Source organism: Chrysochloris asiatica, unplaced genomic scaffold (assembly GCF_000296735.1).
Source record: "Chrysochloris asiatica unplaced genomic scaffold, ChrAsi1.0 scaffold00056, whole genome shotgun sequence".
NCBI classification, from domain to species: Eukaryota; Metazoa; Chordata; class Mammalia; order Afrosoricida; family Chrysochloridae; genus Chrysochloris; species Chrysochloris asiatica.
In genome coordinates, this window is record NW_006408574.1 from 7,651,064 (window position 1) to 7,674,261 (window position 23,198).

The following is a 23,198-nucleotide window of genomic DNA, read 5'->3' on the forward strand; positions in this document are numbered from 1 at the left end:
TGCTTATAAAGAAACCACGATGGGAATGGAAAACCAACACCTCCATGGGCCTTGTTTTGCCTTTGGTTTTCAAACGGGTAAGGCATTTGCGGTACAGATATCTGAGAATGGTAGAGAAAAAAACAGTCAGAAGACTGTATTCATGTGTTGAAGAGAAGATGACAGCCAACAAAATAGCTTTTGTCACGTACCAGGGGGTATAATTTACGGAAGGATGGATGCGTTTCTCAACCTGAAAAGGGGGTTTGGGAAGCGGGCGGTGGAAAAATCGAATTCCCCAGACCACTGTGGTCTTTGTAAGCCACTCGTGTTGCACGTCCCCCTTCCCCGATTTTCGTATTCATGAGGCCCATGTATGCATTAAAAAATAAAATAAAACGAAACTGTGACCCAGTGTAGCAGAAAAACCCGCCCATCCCTCGCACAGAGGGCTTTCAACTAATTTATGCAGCCCCTTTCCACTGGGTCTGGTGCCCCTCCCTCCCCCACAGTTGCTAGGCAACCGTGTGAGTTACTGCGCATGCCTTTTGTAGGATCCCTTTCATTATGATTATTTTTTAATTATACAGCCGGGACGGCGGAGTGATACTGTGTAGTGTTGCGCGTGCTTGGCCCTGTTCTCACCCATTCATCCTCCCATTCGCCCAGCATCACCCCTCTAAATGCACAGAGGGGTGTGTGTGTGTGTGTGTGAGAGAGAGTGAGATTTCTGGGCTGACAAAGGAAGTGAAGGTGTGGTATCTTCAGGAGAGCAGGGTTTTTGTGGGAAATGACACTATCCTGCTTCACAAGCTGCCACGGATGTGGGGAGGCCAAGGCTAACAGGAGGGTCTTCACACGTGAATTATGAATATCTTTGTTCCTTTCGCCACATCGGTTCCAAGACTGAGAGGGAGGGAGGACAGCTCGCCTGGTCGCTGTGACAGCCTGCATTTAGCAGTCCCCCAGGCTGACACGCTGCTATCCGACCTGCTTTCTGATAAACCCCCCCCCGCCCCCCTCCCTGTGCGTCTCGGGGACCACACTGAGCCCCGGAAAGGGAGGCAGCTGTGCTGGCTCAATCTGTGTGCCGTTTCTTTGCACACATGGCCCCATGCACACAGAAGATCGGCTGGGCGCTCATGTGTAGTGAGGGTACCTCTGGCCTATGTAAGCAAGGCATGCTCGGCTCACAGTGTAGAAAGTTCTCAGGGAAGAATGCAATGGAGGGAACACTAGACACTATCTAGTTTTCCTAGAGGAGTATGTGTGTCTATATCCCCATATAAGGAGCTCTGGTAGCGTGGTGGTTACGAGTCAGGCTGCCAACCTCAAGGTCAGCAGTTCGAAACTACCAGCTGTTCCATGGGAGAAAGATGAGGCTTTCTGCTCCCGTAAAGGTTTACAGCCTCAGAAACCCTACACAGGGTCTATATGAATGGGAACCGACTCCACAGCACATAACTACCGCCACCAGATCCAGGTAAAAGCATTTCATTTACATTTGTAGAGTCTGTTCCGGCATACTGATTTTGTTTTGAACCATTTCCTAATTCTAACAATGGAGTGCGGAAACCAGACCTCTGTGTTTTGTTTTATGAATTCAATTTTGACTCGCTTTAGAATGTAATTTAAAAGAATACCTCTTCAAAGGCATTTTAAATCTCTCTCTCAAACCTAGGCCATAATAACATCTGTTCTGAAAGAGAAACACAGTGTAGACTTTGCACCCCTTACATGTGACAAAAGCGGGGGTCCAGCGACATTTTGTTTGACTCCATTAGTCACTCCGTGAGAGAACGATGGGGCTTTCTGCTCACTGAAAGATTTACAGCCTCAGAAACTACATGCAGGGTCGCCATGAGTCACAACGGACTCGATGGCACACGACCACTAGTGACATTTTAATATGATTTTGAAGGTGGCACCACCATAGTGGTGGAACTTTCCCGGATGTAAAGAGCCCAGGGTGTGTACACAGAGTCCCTGGGGGGTGCAAGCAGTTGATAACCACCATCAAACTGGAGGTTCAAGTCTAGCCCAAGGTACCTTGGAGGAAAGGCCTGGCCACTGACTTCCAAGAAATCAACCCTTGGATACCCCCGGGAGTGCAGCTTTACTCTAACATGCATGGGGCCAACCAGGAGTTGGGATCCACTCGTCAGCAACTGGTATTTTATGTGTTTGTGTGGATTGTAAAGTGCTTTACCAACATTTGCTGAAATGTCTTACCCCAGCAGCGCTGGATCCTTCTGTTTTTCTTTATTCCCCCATCCTACAGTTCCGGGCGGCAGCTCAGCGAAGTCTTTATTCAGTTACCTTCCAGAAAAGAGTTACCAGAATACTATGAATTAATTAGGAAGCCTGTGGACTTCAAAAAAATAAAGGTAGATATGTTGTTTACATGCATTTGTTTTTTAAGTAAATAAAGGTTCTAATTGGGAGTTGCCTTTGTGGGGGCGGGTCTCTTCTGGACACCATTGGCACCCGCCCATAGTTGATCACGAGGGGCGCTGGGAAGTCTTCGTGGGGTTTAACTGTGCTGTTGAGAGCTCCTCCCCTCTCCTTCCTGTGTGCCATCCCCCGGGCTTGTAGCCGGGTGGGGTGCCCTGCAGACCACTGGGGGCGTGGTAGTCATATTCTTCCCCCTTTTCCTCTAGGAGAGAATCCGTAACCACAAGTACCGAAGCCTGGGCGACCTCGAGAAAGACGTCATGCTTCTCTGCCACAATGCGCAGACCTTCAATTTGGAAGGCTCCCAGGTCGGGCTTGCGTCACCTCCCGGGTCTCTAACCTTGCTTGTGCCGTGTGCCTTTTAGAGGAGTTCTGGTGGCGCCATGGTTAAGTGTGAGGCTTGGGACCAAAAAGGTCTGCTGTTGGAAACGAACTAGCAACCCCTCCATGGGGACAGTGTAATTCTGTAAGATTGTCAGACGGGGCGGGGGGACGGTACGGCGTGGCAGCTCTCCGCTGCCCTGTTGGGGCGGAATCCACTCAACAGCAATAGGTCTGATTTTGAGTATTCCTGGGAAGCAGCCCTGGTGGTACAGTGGTTAAAGTGCTCCGCTGCCAACCAAAAGGTCGGCAGTTCAAACCCACTAGCAGCTCTGTGGGGCAAAGATATGGCAGTCTGTTTAGTATTACTGGAGTATTTGATAAACTCATTCAAAGAATTGTGAGTTTTTGGTTTTCTATTGAATGCTTTTTTTGTTACCAAAGCTGAGTGGATATGTCATGGAGGTCCATCCTCTGCCCCCAAACACACACACACACACACACACATACACTTTGAAAATATTTCAACTATCTGTGCACTTCTTTTTCCTGTAAGAATTGTTGTTGTTAAGTGCTGTCAAGCCGGTTCTGAATCATAGCAACCATGTATAGGGTTTCCTAGGGGAAGCTGGTGGGTTTGAACTGCCGACCTTGTTGTTTTCAGTTCAGTGCTGATCCTACAGCACCACACCAGGAGTCCTCATATAAGAATATGTGTATCTATATCTTCCTATAAGGAGCTCTGGTAGCGTAGTGGTTACAAATTGGGCTGTGAACTTCAAGGTCAGCAGTTCGAAACTACCACCTGTTCTGGGGGAGAAAAATGAGGCTTTCTGCTCATGTAAGGATTTACAGCCTCAAAACCCTACACAGTGTCTCTGTGAATCAGAACCAACTCCACAGCACATAACCACCGCCACCAGATCCTCCTATAAGAGCATGTGCCTCTGTAACCCTGCTGGGCCGATTATGCTAAATGCTGGGTTAATCTGTGTCTGGTAAGCACTAGGATTCTTGGGGTGGCGCTGTAGGGTCAGCGCTGGATTGCAAACCACAAGGCCAGCAGTTCAAACCTAGCAGCTGCTCCTCGGAAACACTAATCAGGGTCTCTATGAGTCGGAACCGACTGGATGACACACAACAACAACAATCTATATCAAGGGGTAACGTGACCAAGAACCAATGGTACTGAAGGAAGAAGTCCAAGCTGCACAGAAGGCACTGGCTAAAAACAAGTCACCAGTAATTGACGGAACACAAACTGAAATCTCTCAACAAACCTGCAGGTGCTGACTCATTTGTGCCCAGAAATTCAGAAGACGGGTACCCGACCAGTTGATTGGAAGAGATCCAGATTTGTGCCTATTCCAAAGAAAGATAACTAAAAGGAATATGGAGAGCATGAAACAGATCATTAATATCACATGCGAGTGAAATTTTCCTGAAGATAGTTTTTAAATGGCTGCAACAGTGCATTAGCAGAGAACTGCCAGAAATTCAGGCTGAATTCAGAAGAGGATGTGCAATGAGGGATATCACTGCTGACGTCAGATGGATCTTGTTTGAAACCAGAAAGATGTTTACCTGTGCTTAATTGACTACGCAAAGGCTTTTGATTGTGTGGATCATGACAGGCAATGGACAACACTGCTAAGAATGAGTATTCCAGAACACTTAATTGTGCTCAGGAGGAACCTGTGCATAATCCAAAAGGCAGTCATTCGAATAGAACAAGGAAATACTGAATGGTTTTCAATCAGGAAAGGTGTGTGCCAGGATTATATCCTTTCACAACCTGTATGCTAAGCAAATCATCTGAGAAGCTGGATTATATAAAGAAAAAAAATGTGGCATCAGGATTGGAGGAAGACTTATTAACAACCTGAGATATGCAGATGATACAACTTTGCTTGCTGAAAGCAAAGAGGACTTAAAATACTTACTGATGAAGGTCAAAGACCACAGTTTTTAGTATGAATTATACCTCAATGTAAAGAAAGCAAAAATTCTCACAACTGGACCAATTCATAGCATCATACTACATTATGATGAAAACGTTAATGTTGCCAAAGACTTCGTTTTGCTTGGATCCATAATCAATACTCATGGAAGCAGAAGTCAAGATATGAAACAACATATTACATTAAGAAAATCTGCTGCACAAGATCTTTTTAAGGTGTTTGAGAACAAAGATTGTTGTTGTTGTTGTTAAGTGCCGTCGAGTCGGTTCCGACCCATAGCGACCCTGTACAGGGTTTCCGAGGGTGTAAATCTTTATGGGAGTAGAAAGCCTCATCTTTCTCCCGCTGAGCAGCTGGTAGTTTCGAACCGCTGACCTTAAGGTTCGCAGGCCGATTCGTAACCACTACGCTACCAGAGCTCCTTGAGAACAAAGATACCAGCTTTGAAAACTAAGATGAGCCTGACCCAAGCCATGGTATTTTCAGTCACCATATATGCATGGGAAAATTAGCCAAGGAATGAGGAAGGGCCTGGAAGAAGTAATGTATTTGAAATATGGTGTTGGAGAAGAATATTAAAAGGACCATCAGCTTCCAGAATAACAAACAAAATCTGTGTTGAAAGTACCAAGATCATGAGATTTTGTCTCTCATACTACAGGCATGTTTTTGGAAGGGACTGGTCCCTGGAGAAAGACATCATGCTTGTTGGTAAAGCGGAGGGTCAGTGAAAAAGATTAAGACTCTTCTGCACCCCCACCCCCAATAAGATGGATTGATACAATGGCAGCAGCGATGGGCTAAGGCATACCACCAACTGTGAGGATGCGTCAGGACCAGACAGTGTTTCATTTTGTTGTGCATACGGTTGCTATGAATGAGAAGCAATTCAGTAGTAACAACCACCATGTCTGTGCGTGGTATTTTGCTCCTGGAGTTTGACTTCTACTAAAACTCAAAGGAGCTCTGGTAGCATAGTGATAATGAATCGGGTTGCGAACCACAAAGTCAGCAGTTCGAAACTACCAGCTGTTCCGCGGGAGAAAGATGAGATATTCTGCTCCTGTAAAGATTTACAGCCTCGGAAACCCTGCACAGGGTGGCTATGAGTTGGAACCGACTCCACAGCACACAGCCATCACCACTAAACCTCATGTGAACACGAGAAGAGCATGCTGTTTTGATCAAAGATTCAGTGGAAGGATCCTCATCAAAGGGGAGAACAATGTAGAACAGAATATAAGCTCTTTATAGAATTCCGTTTTTCTGGAGTCAGCTGGAACTACATGAACTTGGGGTGCTGTTGCCTTGAGATCATTCTTAAACCAAAACTATCCCCTGAAGTGGTTTTTTTTTTTTTTTTTTTTAAACCAAGCAATAGTTTACCTTAATTAGTAAAGAATGCCTGCCTTAATTAAGCATTATGCTCTTTTAAGATCTATCTGTGATCAAATTGACAGCAGCAACTCGGAAGATTAACTAGGAACCTTACTAGGAACCTTAGGGAGCGGTAACTTTGTGTTCCTGGGAGAGGAGAACACCCAACCAAAAAGAAGGCGGAGACCGATGATGTATCTCAGTGTTCACTGAACTGCGCATGGCAAAAATACTGGATTAGCGGATGCTTTGTTATGTGTGTGTGTGTAGTGTTTTGTTTTGTTTTTATACCACAGTGAAGTAATTCTTGAAATGTACATTTTAATTGGGTGACATGTGGTAACCAAGAAAGATGAAATTTCTGTTGGAAAATTAAGTTGTTTTAGTGCCATTGAGTTGATTCTGACTCATAGTGATCCTGTATAGGGTTTCTGAGGAGAGTCTGGTGGATTTGAACTTTGGAACTGCCGGCCTTGTAGTTCAAACCAACCTTGCAGTCGAGTGCATATACATAGTGCCACACCAGGATTCGTTGTTGTTGTTAGGTACCATCGAATGGGTATCGACTCATAGCAACACTATGTACAACAGAACGAAACACTGCCCGGTCCTGGGCCAACCTCACAATTGTTGCCCACTAATGTTGCCACTTTGCCATTCCATCTCGTTGGGGGTATTCCTCTTTTTCTCTGACCCTCCACCCTACCAAACATGATATCCTTCTCCAGCGACTGGTCCCTCCTGACAATATGTCTGAAGTATGAGAGACAAAGTTTGGCCATCCTGGCCTCCAAGGAGCACTCTGGCTGTACTTCTTCCAACACAGATCTGTTGGTTCTTTTGGCAGCCCATGGCACTTTCAATATTCTCCTCCACAGCATCATAACTCAAAAGCATCAATTCTTCTATGGTCTTTCTTATTCACTGTCCAGCTTTCGCATGCATATGAGGCTACTGAAAATACTGTGGCTTGGGTCAGGCGCACCTTAGTCCTCAAGCTGACATCCCTGCTCTTCAACACTTTAAAAAGTTCCTGTGCAGCAGATTTGCCTAATGCAATACGTCGTTTGATCTCTGGACTGCTGCTTCCATGAGTGTTGATAGTTGATCCAAGAAGAATTAAGTCTTCAACAACTTCAGTCTTTTCTCCGTTGATAAGAATGGTGTTTATCGGTCAGTGGTCCAGGACTCTTAGTTATTTGAATTGGTCTGTGTTCTGCCGTGTTTGTTCCCCAAAACAAAGACATTTTTATGAAGTAGCACCCACTGGAATGCACAGCCTGGATCCTAGGTTGGCTGTGTTTAAGAGATGCCCTTTTTTTCTGACTCTTTAGATCTACGAAGACTCCATTGTCTTGCAGTCTGTGTTTAAGAGCGCCCGGCAGAAAATTGCCAAAGAGGAAGAGAGTGAAGACGAAAGCAATGAAGAGGAGGAGGAGGAAGATGAAGAAGAGTCTGAATCGGAAGGTAAGCCAAGATATCTGCTTCTCCCCATTCACGGCCCTTCTTGCCTGTGTGGACACGCTCCATGGATGCTAATAGACCCAGGTGGAGTTGGACTCAAGTCCTCACCTCACCCTGCTCATGTGCTCTGTGTCCGTCTATAGCTACTGATGTTTTCAGGTGTCATTGAGCCAATTTCGACTTATATTGACCCCCTGTGACCCAGCAGAACTGCCCTAGGCTGTCATCTCTGTGGCAGCAGACCATCAGGCTCCTGGTGAGTTCGAACCTCCAACCTTCAGGCGAACCGCCAAGCACTTGACCATTGCACTATCTGGGCTCCTTGTACAATTCCCGGGTCATTAAGAGGACCTCTAAGCAGGTAAGGGGCTTAGCACAGGACCAGGTTCATAGCAAACACCCCCTGAATGAGGCCTTTGAAAATCATCATTAGCTACATTTTCTAAGGAGCTCTGGTGGTGTGATGCTTAAGTGCTTGGCTGGTAACCCAAAGACTGGCAGTTCCAACCCACCCAGTGCCTCTGTGAGAGGAAACCCTGGTGATCTCATCCTGCCAGTGACCACAGCCTAAAAGTCCATGCGGGACAGTTCTTCTCCGTCACCTGGGGCCACTATCCAAAGTGACCGGCAGGACAACTCACAAGTGGTTACCAAATTGCTGTCAACACCACCTGTCACTTCCTGCCTGGAGTCCCTGTTTGGTGCAAATGTTTCATGCACTAGGTTACTGACGCAAAGGTTGGCGGTTCGAGTCCACCCACAAGAGCCTGAAAGAAAGGTCTGACCATCTGTTTTCCCAGAAAATTAGCCACTGAAATCCCTGTGGTCACTCTTCTGCTTTTGACACTCGGGGTCTCTTTGAATGGGGATTCCTTCAGCAGCAGCTGGTTGGGGTTGGAAAGGTTTCCCGAAGGCTCCTCGTGAATGTCTGTCTGGTTTGTGTTTTGACAGCAAAATCTGTGAAGGTGAAAATCAAGCTGAACAAAAAAGATGAGAAACGCCGGGAAAAGGGCAAAGGCAAGAAGAGGCCAAATCGAGGGAAAGCCAAACCCGTTGTGAGCGATTTTGACAGTGACGAGGAAGAGGATGACAATGTGAGTATCACGCTGTTGGACCAGCGGCGCGGCCCTCCCCTCTCCCTCCTACCTCTCCCGTGTCTGAGCTTCCTGAGGGCGACTTGAGTTTCTGGTTTCAGTACCGAGGGATCTGGGCGCAGCTGCGTGATTTAAAACACAACATGGCTGGCTTCGTTGACTGCCTTCTTTCTTTCTTTTTAAATAGTCATCAAAAATGAAAGAATGCAATACCCAGTTAACTTTTTCATCTTCCCACACGCTGCACTTACTTACAAACACATGATTTCTCTATGACTGGTTAATAATTTATATCTCTAACGCTAGCATTCTGAACGGGTAGCCACTGAAAACCCAGTGAATAGCAGCGGAATATTGTCAGCTACAGTGCTTGAAGATGAGCCCCTCACTCAGGTTGGAAGACACTCAGAATACCACTGGGGAAGAGCTACCTCCTCAAAATAGTGTTGACCGTGGTGATGTGAATGGAGTAGTTTGCAGGACCATCGTTTGCTGATGGCGCACAGCTCAAAATAAGGAGATACAGTTGCAAATACCCATTAATAAATCTAGGAAAATTGGAAGTCATCAAAAATGAAATGGAATGCATAAAGATCTGTATCCTAGGCATTAGTGAGCTGAAATGGACTGATATTGGTCATTTTGAATCAGACAATCACATGGTTTACTATGCCAGGCATGACATACTGAAGCATCAAAAAGAACATTTCAAGCTCTCTTGAAGTATAACACTGTCTATAATAGGATAATATCCATATACTTATAAGGAAGTTAGTACCATCATTAATCAAATTTGTGAACTGTCGAGGACCGGCCTCGACAGGGGAGTTCGGTTCACGAAGTAGGGAGATCTGGCGGCGACAGAGACAGAAAAAGAGTACACACAAAGATGCAACAAGAGAGACAAAGAGACACCAAGAAACTAGAGTGGATGCAAAACTGGCGGGCATGGTGGCCCCTACAGGCAATAAAGCACCGCCTTGCAAACCGTAATACATGCAGGCTTCAGTCTGCGCCCCATTTTTATTTTAGTGAGGGGCTTTACACAAAGGCAGAAGGGGATTATTAAGACAGGGTACAGAAATGAAATGTGATTAATCGTTCAAAACAGGACAGCATGATTTACAGGAACAAATTCTAAAACATACATCACAAATTGTCTTGGTAATCTAACATCCTTAATTTTCTAGAAATTCAAGCAAATTGTTATAAATTACTTTTTAGGTTTGAATCCCAAGGCAGTAGCTCGAGGTTTCTCCAGGCTAATTAACATACCTATAGCTCTTAATCTCGAATGGGTTAAGGTGAAAAGGATTCAAAAGGTCTGGGAGGAGTCTAGCTGTTTCAGCTACCTGGCCTAGGCTTGCAGGAGGAAGGAGGGCGCTTACGTTAATGGTTTGCACCTGGGGACGAATTGAGAAGGCTGTCACTATTGTTCCTTGAACAATACCCCGGAATTCGCCAGTCTACTTTGAGTGAATTCCTTGGGCAGACTGTCTCCAGATTCTCCCAGCAAACTTGCCTTTGGAACTTTTTACAGCTTCAGCTTTAGGAGGGGCTTTTGTTTTAATATTTGTCCACGGGTATCAAGGGCTCATGTATTAAGTTAATATCAAACATAACTGAATAACTTGATAAAGAACAGTTTTGCCATGCTTGCCAGGTGGCCAGAGTTTGTTCCTCAGAGAGATTTTGTTCCCAGGACCTTAATTTAAGCACTGCCAACACAGTGGAGACATTAAGAGAGGCACTTAAGAAACCATTTTCTCAGAAGCTACAATTACTGGAGTTCGAAGCATAGAATGAATAATAGGACCAAAGAAAATTATACAGAGTTAGCCCAACAGTGAGTTCGTAAAAGCCAATGAACCCAGGACATCCGGAGGTCACTTCCTTGGGTCCTCAGGGTCCCTGGCTAGCCATCCTGAGTGGGGCCATCGTGTAGGATTTTCGTCCATGACACTGGCCCTCAACATCTCAGTGCTTAGCGGTCTCCACCAGTGCACCAGCCTCTTAGGCCAGTGAAGATGAAATTAAAGAATTCTGCCTGATTCTTCAGTCTAAAATTGATCAAACTTGCAATCAAGAAGCATTGATAATTACTGGTGATTGGAATGTGAAGGTTGGAAACAGAGGAAGGATCAGTCATTGGAAAATAATGACCTTAGTGATAGAAATGATGCTGGAGATCTCATGATAGAATTTTATAAAACTAATGCCTTCTTCATTTCAAAAACCTTTTTTTAACAACATAAAAGATGAGTATACATACACGTGGACCTCGCCAGGGTGGAATACACAAGAATCAAATTGACTACATCTGTCAAAAGAGGTGGTAGAAATATTCCCGATCGTCAGCCAAAACAAGGCCAGGGACAGACTGTGGAACGAACCATCGATTGTTCATATGAAAGTTCAGGCTGAAGCTGAAGAAAATGAAAACAAATTCAAGAGAGCTAAAATCTCACTTGAATTTAGAGACACCTCAAGAACAAATTTGATGCATTAGTTACTAATGACCAAAGACCAAAAAAAAAAATGTGGGGTGGTATCAGGAATATCATATAAGAAGAAAGAAAAAGGCCAAAATGGATGTCAGAAGAGACTCTGAAACTTGTTCTTGAACATAGAGACGCTAAAACCAATGGAAGAAATGAGGAAGTAAAAGAGCTGAACAGAACAGTTTAAAGGGCAGTTCAGGAAGACAAAGTCAGATAAGAATTGAAGAGACTTGGAACCCGTTAATCCAGGGAACTCATGGACCATGTGACCAGGAGTCTCCATGACCCTGAGACCAGAAGAGCTAGATGGTGCCCGGCCACCACTACCAACTGCTCAGAACCAGATTACGTTAGACAGGGAGAAAATGTGGAAGAAAGATAAATGATTTAATTAAAAAAAAGAAGAGAGGGTTTACTGGTCAGAAACACATTGAAAGAATCTCAACCACCCTGCAGGTCTGGAAAGGAACTTACTCTGGTGGCCCAGTTTTGACCCAGGCAATAGACAGTAGGAGATAGTAGGGGACAGCAACAGTAGTAAGGACATTTTCCTAAGGACAAAGTTATGAAGAGATGGGAAGGTGGGTGGAATGCAGGAAGCCGGGATAACTGTTTCAGCACGCAAAGGTTGTAATCATTGAGGTGAAACAAAGTGTATGATTGGTCGAATGTAAAACTGATGATCTTGTCTGTAAACTTTCACTCAGTTCACAATAAAAAGTAAATTAATTTTTTAAAAAAGAGGAGAGACAAAGTCAAATATTTTAATGAAATGTGCAAAGATACAGAGTTAGAAAACCAAAACGGAAGAACATGTTCAGCATGTTCTGAAAAATCAAACTGAAAGAACTGAGGAAAAAAATTCATGCCTCGACTCGCAATTTGAAGGATTCCTGGTGTGGCGCTGCGGGTTAATGCGCTGGACTGCAAGATTGGTTTTGAACCGCAATGTCGGCAGTTGAAGCTCACCCAGCTACTCCTTGGAAATCCTATACAGGGTCACTACCGACTCGGCGGCACTTAACCACATAACAATGGGCAAAATAATGAATGATGCACAAAGTATCAAATGAAGATGGAAGGAATACACAAGAGTCCCTGTATCAAAACGAGATGATTGATGTTCCTCCACTTCAGGAGGTAACCATGTGATCAGAAGCCAGGGATCCTGAGGGAAGAAGTCTAGGCAGCATTGAAGGCCTTGGTGAAAACCAGCGCTCCTAGAATTAACAGACTACGAATTCAGTTACTTCAATAACTGGAGACACTTACTCATCTCTACCGAGAAATTTGGAAGACAGCTACCTGACCAACCAACTGGAAGAGATCTATATTTGTGCCCATTCCAAAGAGAGGTGACTCAGTGGAATGTGAAAATCATCAAACAATATCATTAATATCACATATAAGTAAAATTTTGCTGATGATAATTTTTAAATGGCTGTAACAGTACATCCACAGAGAACCGCCAGAAATCCAAGCCAGATTCAGATGAGGACATAGAACTAACTAAAGATTTCATAGCTGACGTCAGATGGATCTTGGCTGAAAGCAGAGAATATTGGAAACGTGTTTATCTATGCTTTATTGAATATGCAAAGGCTTTTTGACTGTGTGGACCATGACAAGCTATGGACAACATTGAGGAAAATGAGTATTCCAGAACTCTTAACTGTGCTCATGAGGAACCTACCTGTACATGGACCAAGAGACAATTGTTAGAACAGAACAAGGGAACGCTGAATGGTTTGAAATCAGGAAAGGTAAGTGCCAGGGTTGTATTCTTTCACCGTCCTCATTCAATCTGTATGCTGAGAAAATAATCTGAGAAGCTGAATTATATGCAGAAGAACTCGGCCTCAGGATTAGAGGAAGACTCATCCACAACCTGAGATATGCAGATGATACAACCTTGTTTGATGGAAGCGAAGAGGGTTTAAAATACTTACTGATGAAGATCAAAGACCACAGCCTTCAGTATGGGCTGCACCTCAATGTAAAGAAAACAAAAAATCCTCACCACTGGGCCAATAAATAACATCATGATGTTGTTGTTAAGTGCCGTCAAGTTGGTTCCAACCCATAGTGACCGTGAACAGGGTTTCCAAGGCAGTAAATCTTTATGGGAGCAGATAGCCTCATCTTTCTCCCACGGAACTGCTGGTAGTTTCGAACTGCTGACCTTGTCATTCTCGGCCCAATTCGTAACCACTACGCTACCAGAGCTCCTTAACATCATGATAAGTGTTGAAAACATTGAAGTTGTCAAAAACTTCACTTTGCTTGGCTCCACAATTAATACTCATGGAAGCAGCAGTCAAGAAATCAAAAGACATATTGCATTAGGCAAAGATGTCAGTTTGAGGCCTAAGGTGCACCTGATACAAGCCATGGTATTTTCAGTCGCCTCATATGCATGTGAAAGTTGAATGGTGAATAAGGAGGTCTGTGGAAGAACTGATGCATTTGAATTATGGTGTTGGAGAAGAATATTAAAAGTACCATGGACTGCCAGAAGAACAAACCAATTTGTGTTAGAAGAAATACAGCCTGAGTCCTCCTTGGAAGCCAGGTGGCCAGACTTCTCTCGTATTTGTTCTATTGACATGGGATCCGGAGAGATCATTCCCAGAGAAACACATCCTGCTTGGTAAAGTGGACGGTCAGCACAAAACAGGAAGATCCCCAACAAGATGGATTGGCACACCAGCAGCTGTACTAGACTCAAAGGTAACAGCAGTTTTGAGGTTGTCACAAGACCTGGCAGAGGGTCCTTCTGTTGTACCTGGTCTCACGTTGAGCTGGAAGTGATTGAGCGGGACCTAACACCACCAGCAACAGCATATAACAAGGAGATGAAAGAACCAGGAAAAGATTTCGGGTATCCTGGCCTGAGCTGCTATTTAAGGTGCTATACAAAGACTCCAAATGAATCGTATTACTCCCGAGCTCTGGTAGCGTAGTGGTTACGAATCGGGCTATGAACTGCAAGGTCAGCAGTTCGAAACTACCAGCTGCTCCATGGGAGAAAGATGAGGCTTTCTGCTCCCGTAAAGATTTACAGCCTCGGAAACCCTGTACAGGGTCGCTATGGGTCGGAACCGACTCGATGGCACTTCACAACAACAGCAACATGAAAGTCTACACAGCCAGAGAGATGCCACGTCAGCCGATTTCTGCATGTACAGTGCAGCGACGCCGGTCACGTTCTCTGAGTGTGCTACAATTCTGGCTGTCCTTTTCCACCTGACTCCACCACCTTCATCTTTAACTCACAGCTGCCCAAGCTTCCAATGCAAACTTTGCTGTTGCCATTATAAATTTAACCTCACATGGATGATAATTCTGTAAAAGAGCACAGTGCCAAAATAAATAAGAGAATATTGTGTTTGGTTCAAAGACGACTTGAGATAGTTTCGGCTTAATATATATATATATATATATAGATAGAGAGAGAGAGAGAGAGAGAGAGAGAGAGAGATTAAAATTTCCTCAGGGCAGTTGTATGGGGCTGCGGGGAGCTCTGTGGCTACAAAAAAATCTGGATTCCATTGAGAATTTGAAGTTCTTTTTTAGCCGCCACCCCCCCCACACACACACACCTTTGGTCAAGAATCTATGTAGAATCACAGAACATTCATTGAGGCAGGTCCTAGAATTGGGTAACCTTCTCAGGAAATAGACATGTGACAGATGGGAAGTCAATGTCGAGGTTAGGTGTGTTTAGTTCCAGACTACATACCAAATAAAGGTAGAGGCTAGATGTAATCCCAAACAGCATGATTCTGCACCTTCATTACCTGTGACAAGACAGAAGTGCCAGCAGAAATTTCTGATACCGCGGGCACCTTCTGGAATGCCCTTCCAGAAGTTCACTTTCCAGAGGAACTCGGTTTCCCTGCCACCCAACTGCCTTTTAGTTTGTTTCTACTTTGTTTCTGCCTTTGCCACTTTGTCCTGCTGGGAAACGTTGGGAACCATCGCCTCACTCCAGCCCGAGCCCTTGACATGAGCGGGTCCTGTGTATTTGAGAGCCAGGTTTCCTTGAGTAGACATCGGAAGTGTTCTGAGCTTGTCTCCCGTGATTTTTCTCAAAGCTGATACTAAAGCAGAAAGTATTCCTGTCCTCGCTACTACTTACTTACTGCTGTTGTAGCACTTGGTGTCAACATGTAACAGAACTGGGTTCTCTCCTGGCTCAGAAGGCCAGAAACCAGATTCAGAGCCCTAGCTCTCGGAGCAGGCTTGCTTTCTGTGTTGGCTCTGGGGGAAGGCCCCTGCCTCTTTCAGCTTCAGTCGTCTTGATGATCTCTCAACCTCAGTGGTCGACGCATGGTAGCTCTTCCCCTGTTTGTACTTGTTTGTATCTTTGCTGCTCTGTATTATTTTGAGGTAGTTAGGTTTAGGACCCACCCTGCATGCGTATGGCCTCCTAAACACGACGTGCAATTGCATTATGGAAGGCTCTTCTGTTTCATTCCATTCCATCTACAGGTATGGGGTTAGGAATTCAACACGTTTTGGGGGGACACAGTTCAATCCAGGACCCCTTTGGTGAACTTTCAGGCCGCTGCTGCTTGCTGACAGGCAGTGAGAGTTCAGACTCACCCAGCGACTCCTCAGGTGAAAAGGTCTGGAGATCTGCTGCGATATAGATGACACCCTAGAATGTGTCATGTGGGGTCTTACGAGTAGAAATCGTCTAGACAGCAAGCAAGAACACATCTCGACCCCTAACAATCATCTCTAACCCTTTCATGCCAAAATGAAAGAGCAAACACTAATGGAAGGTGTGGGCATCACTTGGGATTCCCAAATCCAGAACACTCCTTTCAGTGTTGGGGTAGTCACATGCCTCTTTGGGCTCTTCTTACCTCCCCGTGGAATGAAGAAGCCTAGAAGGTTATGTTTCCAAAATGCCATTTCTTCTTTTTTCTCTTTGGCCTCTTGACGGCGTACCGCATCTGTTTTTCCTTGAATGTGATTTTCTCTCTTTCCATCTTCTTTTTATTCTAGGAACAGTCAGAAGCAAGCGCGACCGATGACGAGTAATCCCGGGGGACCTTTTCTTCCTCGGTAGAGCCGAGCTCCCCCCTCTTCCCTCTCTTCATTTCGACCCAGTGAGTTCATTTTGTCACAGTCACTGGGCTGTTTCTATATTATCATCATCTATACAACTAGCTATAGGGTAGTACCAGACAAACGTATGATATCATGTTGTAAAAAAAAAAAAAACCACACGAGCACGCACGCACGCGCGCACACAGACACACACACACACACACACACACACACACAGAGACACACACAGAAATATTTGTAACATATTGTGACCAAACGGGCCTCAAAGATTCAAAGATTAAAACAAGCAGACAGACAAGCAAAACAAAGACGTTTTTGGATGGGAAATATGTGGGTGGGTCGTATATTTCTATGGGTTGGGTCTGATTATTAGGGTTTGAACTGTGCCTCGTTCCATCGGGTGCCAAGATGGGAAGAGTCTGTCATTTTGTAGCGCTGATAACCAGAAGACGCCACAAATAGCCACTGGTTATTTTATTTTGCATCAGGTGATGCTCAAAGTTTTTTTAAATTTGTTTGGTAGTCGTGTTTTTATTTTCTTTGTCTGTTGTTATTGACACTGTGGTACATGTAAGCCGCTTGAATAGTTGGTCAGTGTACAATAGGTAGATTTCAGCTGCATATACGTTTCTTTCCCATTTTTTTATCTAGGAGCTGAAAAGGAAATGCATTTGGAATTGTATACGATTTATGTCTACTGTAAACAATGCTTACCTTTTTTTTTCTCTCTCTCTTTTGCGCTCTTGATTTTTACAATGTTTTTGTCGAAAACACTATTGACTCTTGAGATTTATACAGTGTATTGGGTAGCTTCTTCGATCCACCTGATTGATCACCTATGTTACCAGCGTGTTTCGTCTCCTTCTCCCCAAAGTGTACTTAATCTTTGCTTTCTTTGCACAATGTCTTTGGTTGCAAGTCATAAGCCTGAGGCAAATAAAATCCCAGTAATTTCCAAGAACGTGGTGTGGATGCTTTCCTAATAAAGAGAGATTTCGCTTCAACGAGTGCTGTCTCTTGCTTTTTGAGTCCAAGAGGATGGGTCAAATCCCTGATGGTCCCCAGCTGACTCTGAATTTCTGAACACCTGGTGGTGGTGGGAGGCACCCTTGAGTCAGTACCGACCCGCAGCGAGGCCACACACAACAAAAGGAAACCCTGCTGCCTGGTCCTTCACCCTGCTCAGTCATTACTACACTGGAGTCCATTGCTGCTGCCACTGTGCTGATCCATCTCTCTGGGGGTCTTTGTCTTTTTCGTTGACCCTCCACTTTACCCAGCATGATGTCCTTCCCCATGGTCTGGCCCCTCCTGATCACACATCCGAAGTATAAGAGACAAAGTCTCACCATCCAAGCTACTAAGGAGCATCTGGCTGTACATCCGGGACAGATTTGTTTGTTTTTCTGGCAGTCAGTCCATGGCATGGTGTTTTCCTATAGCTTTCACCAACACCACAATTCAAATGTATCGATTCTTCTGTGGCCCTCCTTACCCATTGTCCCGCTTTTTACATGGCATACAATGAGGACTGAAAAGACCATGTCTTGAATCAGGCACTGTGTCTTCAAAGTGGCATATCCTTTCTCTTAAGATTTCAGTAAACACCTGGTCAGGGGGAAACTGAAGAGACTGAGCAAGCGTGCCAGTCTCCTAGACTGCGTCAGGTGTCTTGGAGTCCATTTCCTTCTTGACTTTGAACCGTTAACCTTGGACCAGGCCACTTGACGCCATGCTTACATTTTCCTAGTAGCTTAAATTCTGCTTAATCCCAAGAAAAACCCGTAAGGCTGCTCATCCTGACTCACAGCAGACCCCACAGGGCTTACCAGATTGGAGTCTTGATGCAAGCAGACGGCTGCATCTTTCACCCGAGGTTCGCAGCCGAGCACTTAACCCACTGCACCACCAGGACCCCTTCCAGAGGCAAGCAAGCATAGGAGAGTATCCATGTGGCATTTGGGTGAGGCAGAGATTTCTCAAACAGGATATGCACAGCGTGAAACCTGCGTCGTTTCCTCCAGCTGCCAGAATAAAATCCCATAAAAATGGGTGGCTTTAAGGAGCAGAAATTGACTGTCTCACAATGTCGGAAACCCAGATCTGGGTGTTCACAGGGTTATGTCCTTCTCAGCTTCCAGAGCAAGAGTCTTTCTTTCTCTTATCAGTTTCTGGTGTCCTTGGCTTGGTTTGTAGACAGAACTTACCTGTGTGTGACCCTCTCCCCGTGTCTGTGTCCCCCACTTCCAGAAGACACCATTCAGAGAGGATTAGGGCTGGCTGGGACTTAATGTCTTAAGTAAGACACCATCTCCACAAACGAGGTCACATTCGTCGGTACAGCAGTGAGAACTTCCATGTGTCTTGTGGAAGGGATGCAGTTCAACCCATAACACTGCTAAAGAAAACTGAGGTCGCTCGGGCTTGATTTCCATGGAAAATCTTTGCCTTTTGAAAGATACAAGGGAACAAAACGTAAGCCACAGACGAGGGTTATCTCTTGAGAGTTCAAGTTCTCAGTGTCGTGCTGTTGGGTCGATTTTTGACTCATAGTAACTCCATTTGTTGGTAAGTGCCGTCGAGTCGGTTCTGACTCAGAGAATCCTATACAGGGTTTCCGAGGAGCGGCTGGTTGGTTTGAACCGCCGACCTTGCAGTCAGTAACTCCATGGTCCCTAGATTGCCAGCTTTATGAGAGCAGATCACCAGCAGTGAGCTCCCTAAATCCTTAATAAATAGCCGAGGTGGGGGGAGACCCCATACAGTCAAATACCCATTTCCTCTGCCTTTAGGTTCAATTTCCAGATTTCGGTCCCCAGTTCTCCCTTGGTGGGCTGCCCATGCCAGGTATTGGGGAACTACCAGACTGCCTAAACTGTCTTTAGGGTTAACATCTCCTCACAGACACCCCATCTTCCATGACTCCCGATCCCACTCAAGTGGGTCCAGTAGCTCCCAGCTCACTTTCCTATAATGAATGGGCTTTCCTCTTCCTCAGAGACCAAGTTTTTACTGATTTCTTGATAAATAAGGCTGAATCAACACAGACACAGCCTGGTGAGGGATCCCAGGGGAGCCGTAGAAGGCCCACTCTGCCTGGGTTATTGTGAGTTTGTGTATCCACCCCTAGACCTGAGCTGCTCAGGGTGCCTGCGTGTGTCCAGCTCTCTCTGCCTGGAATGTCCTTCCCGGCACCTCCATTCTGACTCAGCCTCTGGTCTCCGCTGGGATGCCACTGTGTGCAGAAAGTTCTCTTGTTGTGATGACATGTACTTTGAAAGGTTCCACAAAGAAAGCCAGTCCTCATGACTGTCACCATGGCAACAGGCTCATCTGTCCTGCCCATCAGCCTACGAGTTCAGCAGGGGACCACTGCTTTCTTACCACTCTGCATCTGGAAGGCACAGGAGAATGTTCCATTCATATTTCTGACCAAATGAACTAACGAAGAATTAAAACAGCTAAAATTCGATCTTGCAGTTAGCGCCTCCATCATTGTTAGGTGCCATTGGGTCAGCTCTGACTCATGGCTCCAAACAAAACATAACCCGTTCTTGCACCGTCTTCTCATTGTCCAGCACTATGTTGAACGACGTTCTGTGAGCCACAAGATTTTAATTCACTGCTTTCCAGCTGTCGATCTCCAGGTCTTTCTTCCTAGTCTTAGGCTAGAAATTCTGCTAAAACCTGACACCACAGACGGCCTCACTGGTATTTGGAATCTAGGTGACATCGTGGTGTTTGTTCCTGGTGTGAAGTTACTGTGGACTCCTAGCAACCCTGTATAGGGTTTCCAAGGCTGTCCCAGCATCATTGTTGTTGTTGTTAAGTGCCATCAAGTTGGTTCTGACCCATGGCGACCCTGTACAAGGTTTCTGAGGCTGTAAATCTTTACGGGAGCAGAAAGCCTCATCTTTCTCCCGTGGAGCAGCTGGTAGTTTTGAACAGCTGACCTTGCGGTTCACAGCCCAATTCGTAACCACTACGCTACCAGAGCTCCTTCCCAGCATCATAGTCATATACAAACCTCCATAGTATGACAAACTGACAGAAGGACAGGTAACAGCTAGAAGTCGTTAAGTACCGATTCCAACTCATAGCAACCTGTGTAGCAGGGGTGGGGAACCTTTTTTCTGCCTAACTTTATCACATCATTCGCGGGCCATCATTATCAACTTAAAAATTAGCCTGCTATATTTGATCAAATCGATGGCACTTAACAACAATGTAATGGCTGGGACTGAGGTTGTCTTGGCTGGGTCAGACCCAATGATTTCTAGGGCCTTACACAAGGAGCTCTGGTAGCGTAATGGTTACGAATCGGGCTGCTATCCTCAGGCTCAGCAGTTCGAAACTACCAGCTGTTCCGCAGGACAAAGATGAGACTCTGCTCTCGTAAAGATTTCCAGCCTCGGAAACCCTATACAGGGTCGCTATGAGTCAGAACAAACTCCACGGCACATAACAACAATGCAGAGTCCTAAGGAACTCTGGTAGCTTAGTGGTTACGAGTCAGACTGTTAACCTCAAGGTCAGCAGTTTGAAACTACCAGCAGTTCCATTGCAGAATGATGAGGCTTTCTGTTCCCATAAAGATTTACAGCCTTGGAAACCCTATGCAGGGTCACTAGGAGTCAGAACTGACTCCATGGCACACAACCACCATCACTCCCTCTGACCAGTAAGCCTGGCCTTTTGTATTATTTTGAGTTTTGTCCTACGTTTGTCTTCCACTCTCTGAGTCAGAGCTTACTGGAGGGCACTTAACAACAACATAGGCCTGAAGGCTGGACATTCCTTAGATGTAGGAACCATTTGAGATCAAAAGGCAACCTTTGCTCAAGGACAAAGCAGAGTACAGAAAAGGTTAGTAAAGAATGGGGAATTGAAATAGGAAACATGGGGAAAAGTGAGATAGGGAGTTTCACGGTGGAGATGAAGCGAAGTGGGTAAGACTTGTGGAATGGAAAACTGTTCTGCTCTGTAAACCTTCACCCATTCACTAGAAAAAAGGTTTTTTTTTAAGTGGAAAAATGAAATGCGATTTTCCCATGAACTTTCGAAGTCACTTATTCAGTGTATGTTGAGAATGGGGCAGGTAGAGGGGTGGGGGGAGACAATTCAACAAATGGGCATGAATATTCACCAGGGGTAAAAAATGTTCTTCCAGCTTGGAGAGGAATTTGCACTTGATCTGCCCTTGAAATAAGACTTAAAATACCACTGTGGAATAAGCACTAGACTGCTAACCACAAAGGCATCAGTTCAAACCCACAAGCTGCTCCTTGGGAGAAGGAAGAGATACTCTGCCACACCAAGATTTCATGTCAGAAGCCCCATAAAGGGGTCGCTATGAGTCGGAACCAACTGGAGGGCAGTGGAGGTTTTATAGAGCTCAAGGCAACATCGCTGGCACAAGAGTTAAACACTCTGCTGCTAACTGAAAGGCCAGGGTTCAAACCCACCCAGAGGTGCCTGGGGAGAAAGACTGGGGGGAGTGCTTCTGAAAAGATTGCAGCGTGGGACGTACCATGCAGTAGTTCCACTCTTAACACACGTGATCACCAGGACTCAGAGTCGACTGTATGCCACACATACAACTCCGTCCAGTTCAAAGATGAAGTCTCCTTTCAAATTGTTATTAAGTGCAGTGGAGTTGGTTCCAACTCATAGTCACCTTATATAGAGTTTCCAAGGAGTGACTAGTGAGTTTGAACCACCAACCTTGTGGTTCAAACCAACCTTGTGGTCCAGTGAGGACTCCTTTTCAAGTGGTGGTGGTGGTGGTGGTGTGCCCTGAAGTCAGTCCCAACTCAAAGCGGCCCCATATAGGTTTTCCGAGGCTGTAAGTCATTATGGGAGCAGAAAACCTCATCGTTCTGCAATGGAACGGCTGGTAGTTTCAAACTGCTGACCTTGAGGTTAACAGTCTGACTCGTAACCACTAAGCTACCAGAGTTCCTTAGGTCTCTATATTGTTGTTATGTGCCGTGGAGTTGGTTCCGACTCATAGCGACCCTGTAAAGGTTTTCTGAGGCTGGAAATCTTTACGGGAGCAGAAAGGCTCATCTTTGTCCCGTGAAACAGCTGGTAGTTTTGAACTTCTGACCTTAAGGTTCGCAGCCCGACTCGTAACCACTATGCTACCAGAGCTCCTTAGAGAGGGAGGGGCATAGTGGCTCCATAGGACAAGCACAGGACTGAAAACCATCAGATTCGCAGTTTGAACCTACCAGCCTCTCCATGGGAGAAAGATGAGGCTTTCTGTTGCCACAAAGATTTAAAAAACCTCGGAAATCCTGTACAGGGTAGCTATGAGTCAGAACTGACTTGTTGGCACTTACCAACAATAAGAGACTAGGGAGCCGTAGGAAGGTCCTGGGAAGCCAGCACATGGTCCCAGCTTTACCAAACATGCAGCATGACCTTCAGAAATCCCGTCATCTTTTTGAACCTGCATTTTCTCTTCTGTCAGGGGGGCCAATTGTTCATGAAACAGTCTCTGATGTTCTGTCTGGCTCTAGCATTCAATGGCGGTCTTTATTCTAATTTTTTTATGTTGGTTTGACTATTGTGGTTAAATGCAATTAGCTTTGCTGTGTGCGTCACAATAAATTCAGGCCTTGGACTCCTTCATGATACCAGAGTTGTCATGCCTTCGGAGACAAATGAATTGTCCACTTGATTCTGAAGACAATGAGTCAAGATTATGCGTAGGGAGGGGAGAACAACTCTGAAAAGTGAAATGGTAACTCCGCCAGATCTTGAAAGACTATTGAAACATTCTCTTGGAATCTGATAATTAAAGAAGGAAACTTGCATGACGTGGCTCACCAGTATGCATCACTCAAGAGATGGTATTAAATTAGCCAAAGAGAGGAGGCAAAAAGAGGAAGAAAAGGCTGGTGGTGTGTCTGATTTATTTAATCCTTTCAAATGGCATTCAGCCTCGCAGAAGGAAAGCT

The 23,198-nt window shown here is 45.2% G+C and overlaps 1 protein-coding gene across 4 annotated transcripts in view; it reads left to right on the forward strand.

Annotated features, from left to right (window-relative positions):
• SMARCA2 (SWI/SNF related, matrix associated, actin dependent regulator of chromatin, subfamily a, member 2) overlaps positions 1 to 16,203 on the forward strand; it is a 225,739-nt gene extending 209,536 nt beyond the window's left edge. For all 4 annotated transcript variants that reach the window (XM_006863737.1, XM_006863738.1, XM_006863739.1 and 1 more), the window contains 5 exons: positions 2,261 to 2,366; positions 2,640 to 2,741; positions 7,427 to 7,559; positions 8,508 to 8,650; positions 16,168 to 16,203. In XM_006863737.1, coding sequence (XP_006863799.1) covers positions 2,261 to 2,366; positions 2,640 to 2,741; positions 7,427 to 7,559; positions 8,508 to 8,650; positions 16,168 to 16,203 — 520 coding nt within the window. The remainder of the gene's footprint in view (positions 1 to 2,260; positions 2,367 to 2,639; positions 2,742 to 7,426; positions 7,560 to 8,507; positions 8,651 to 16,167) is intronic.
• Positions 16,204 to 23,198: the final 6,995 nt, after the last annotated feature.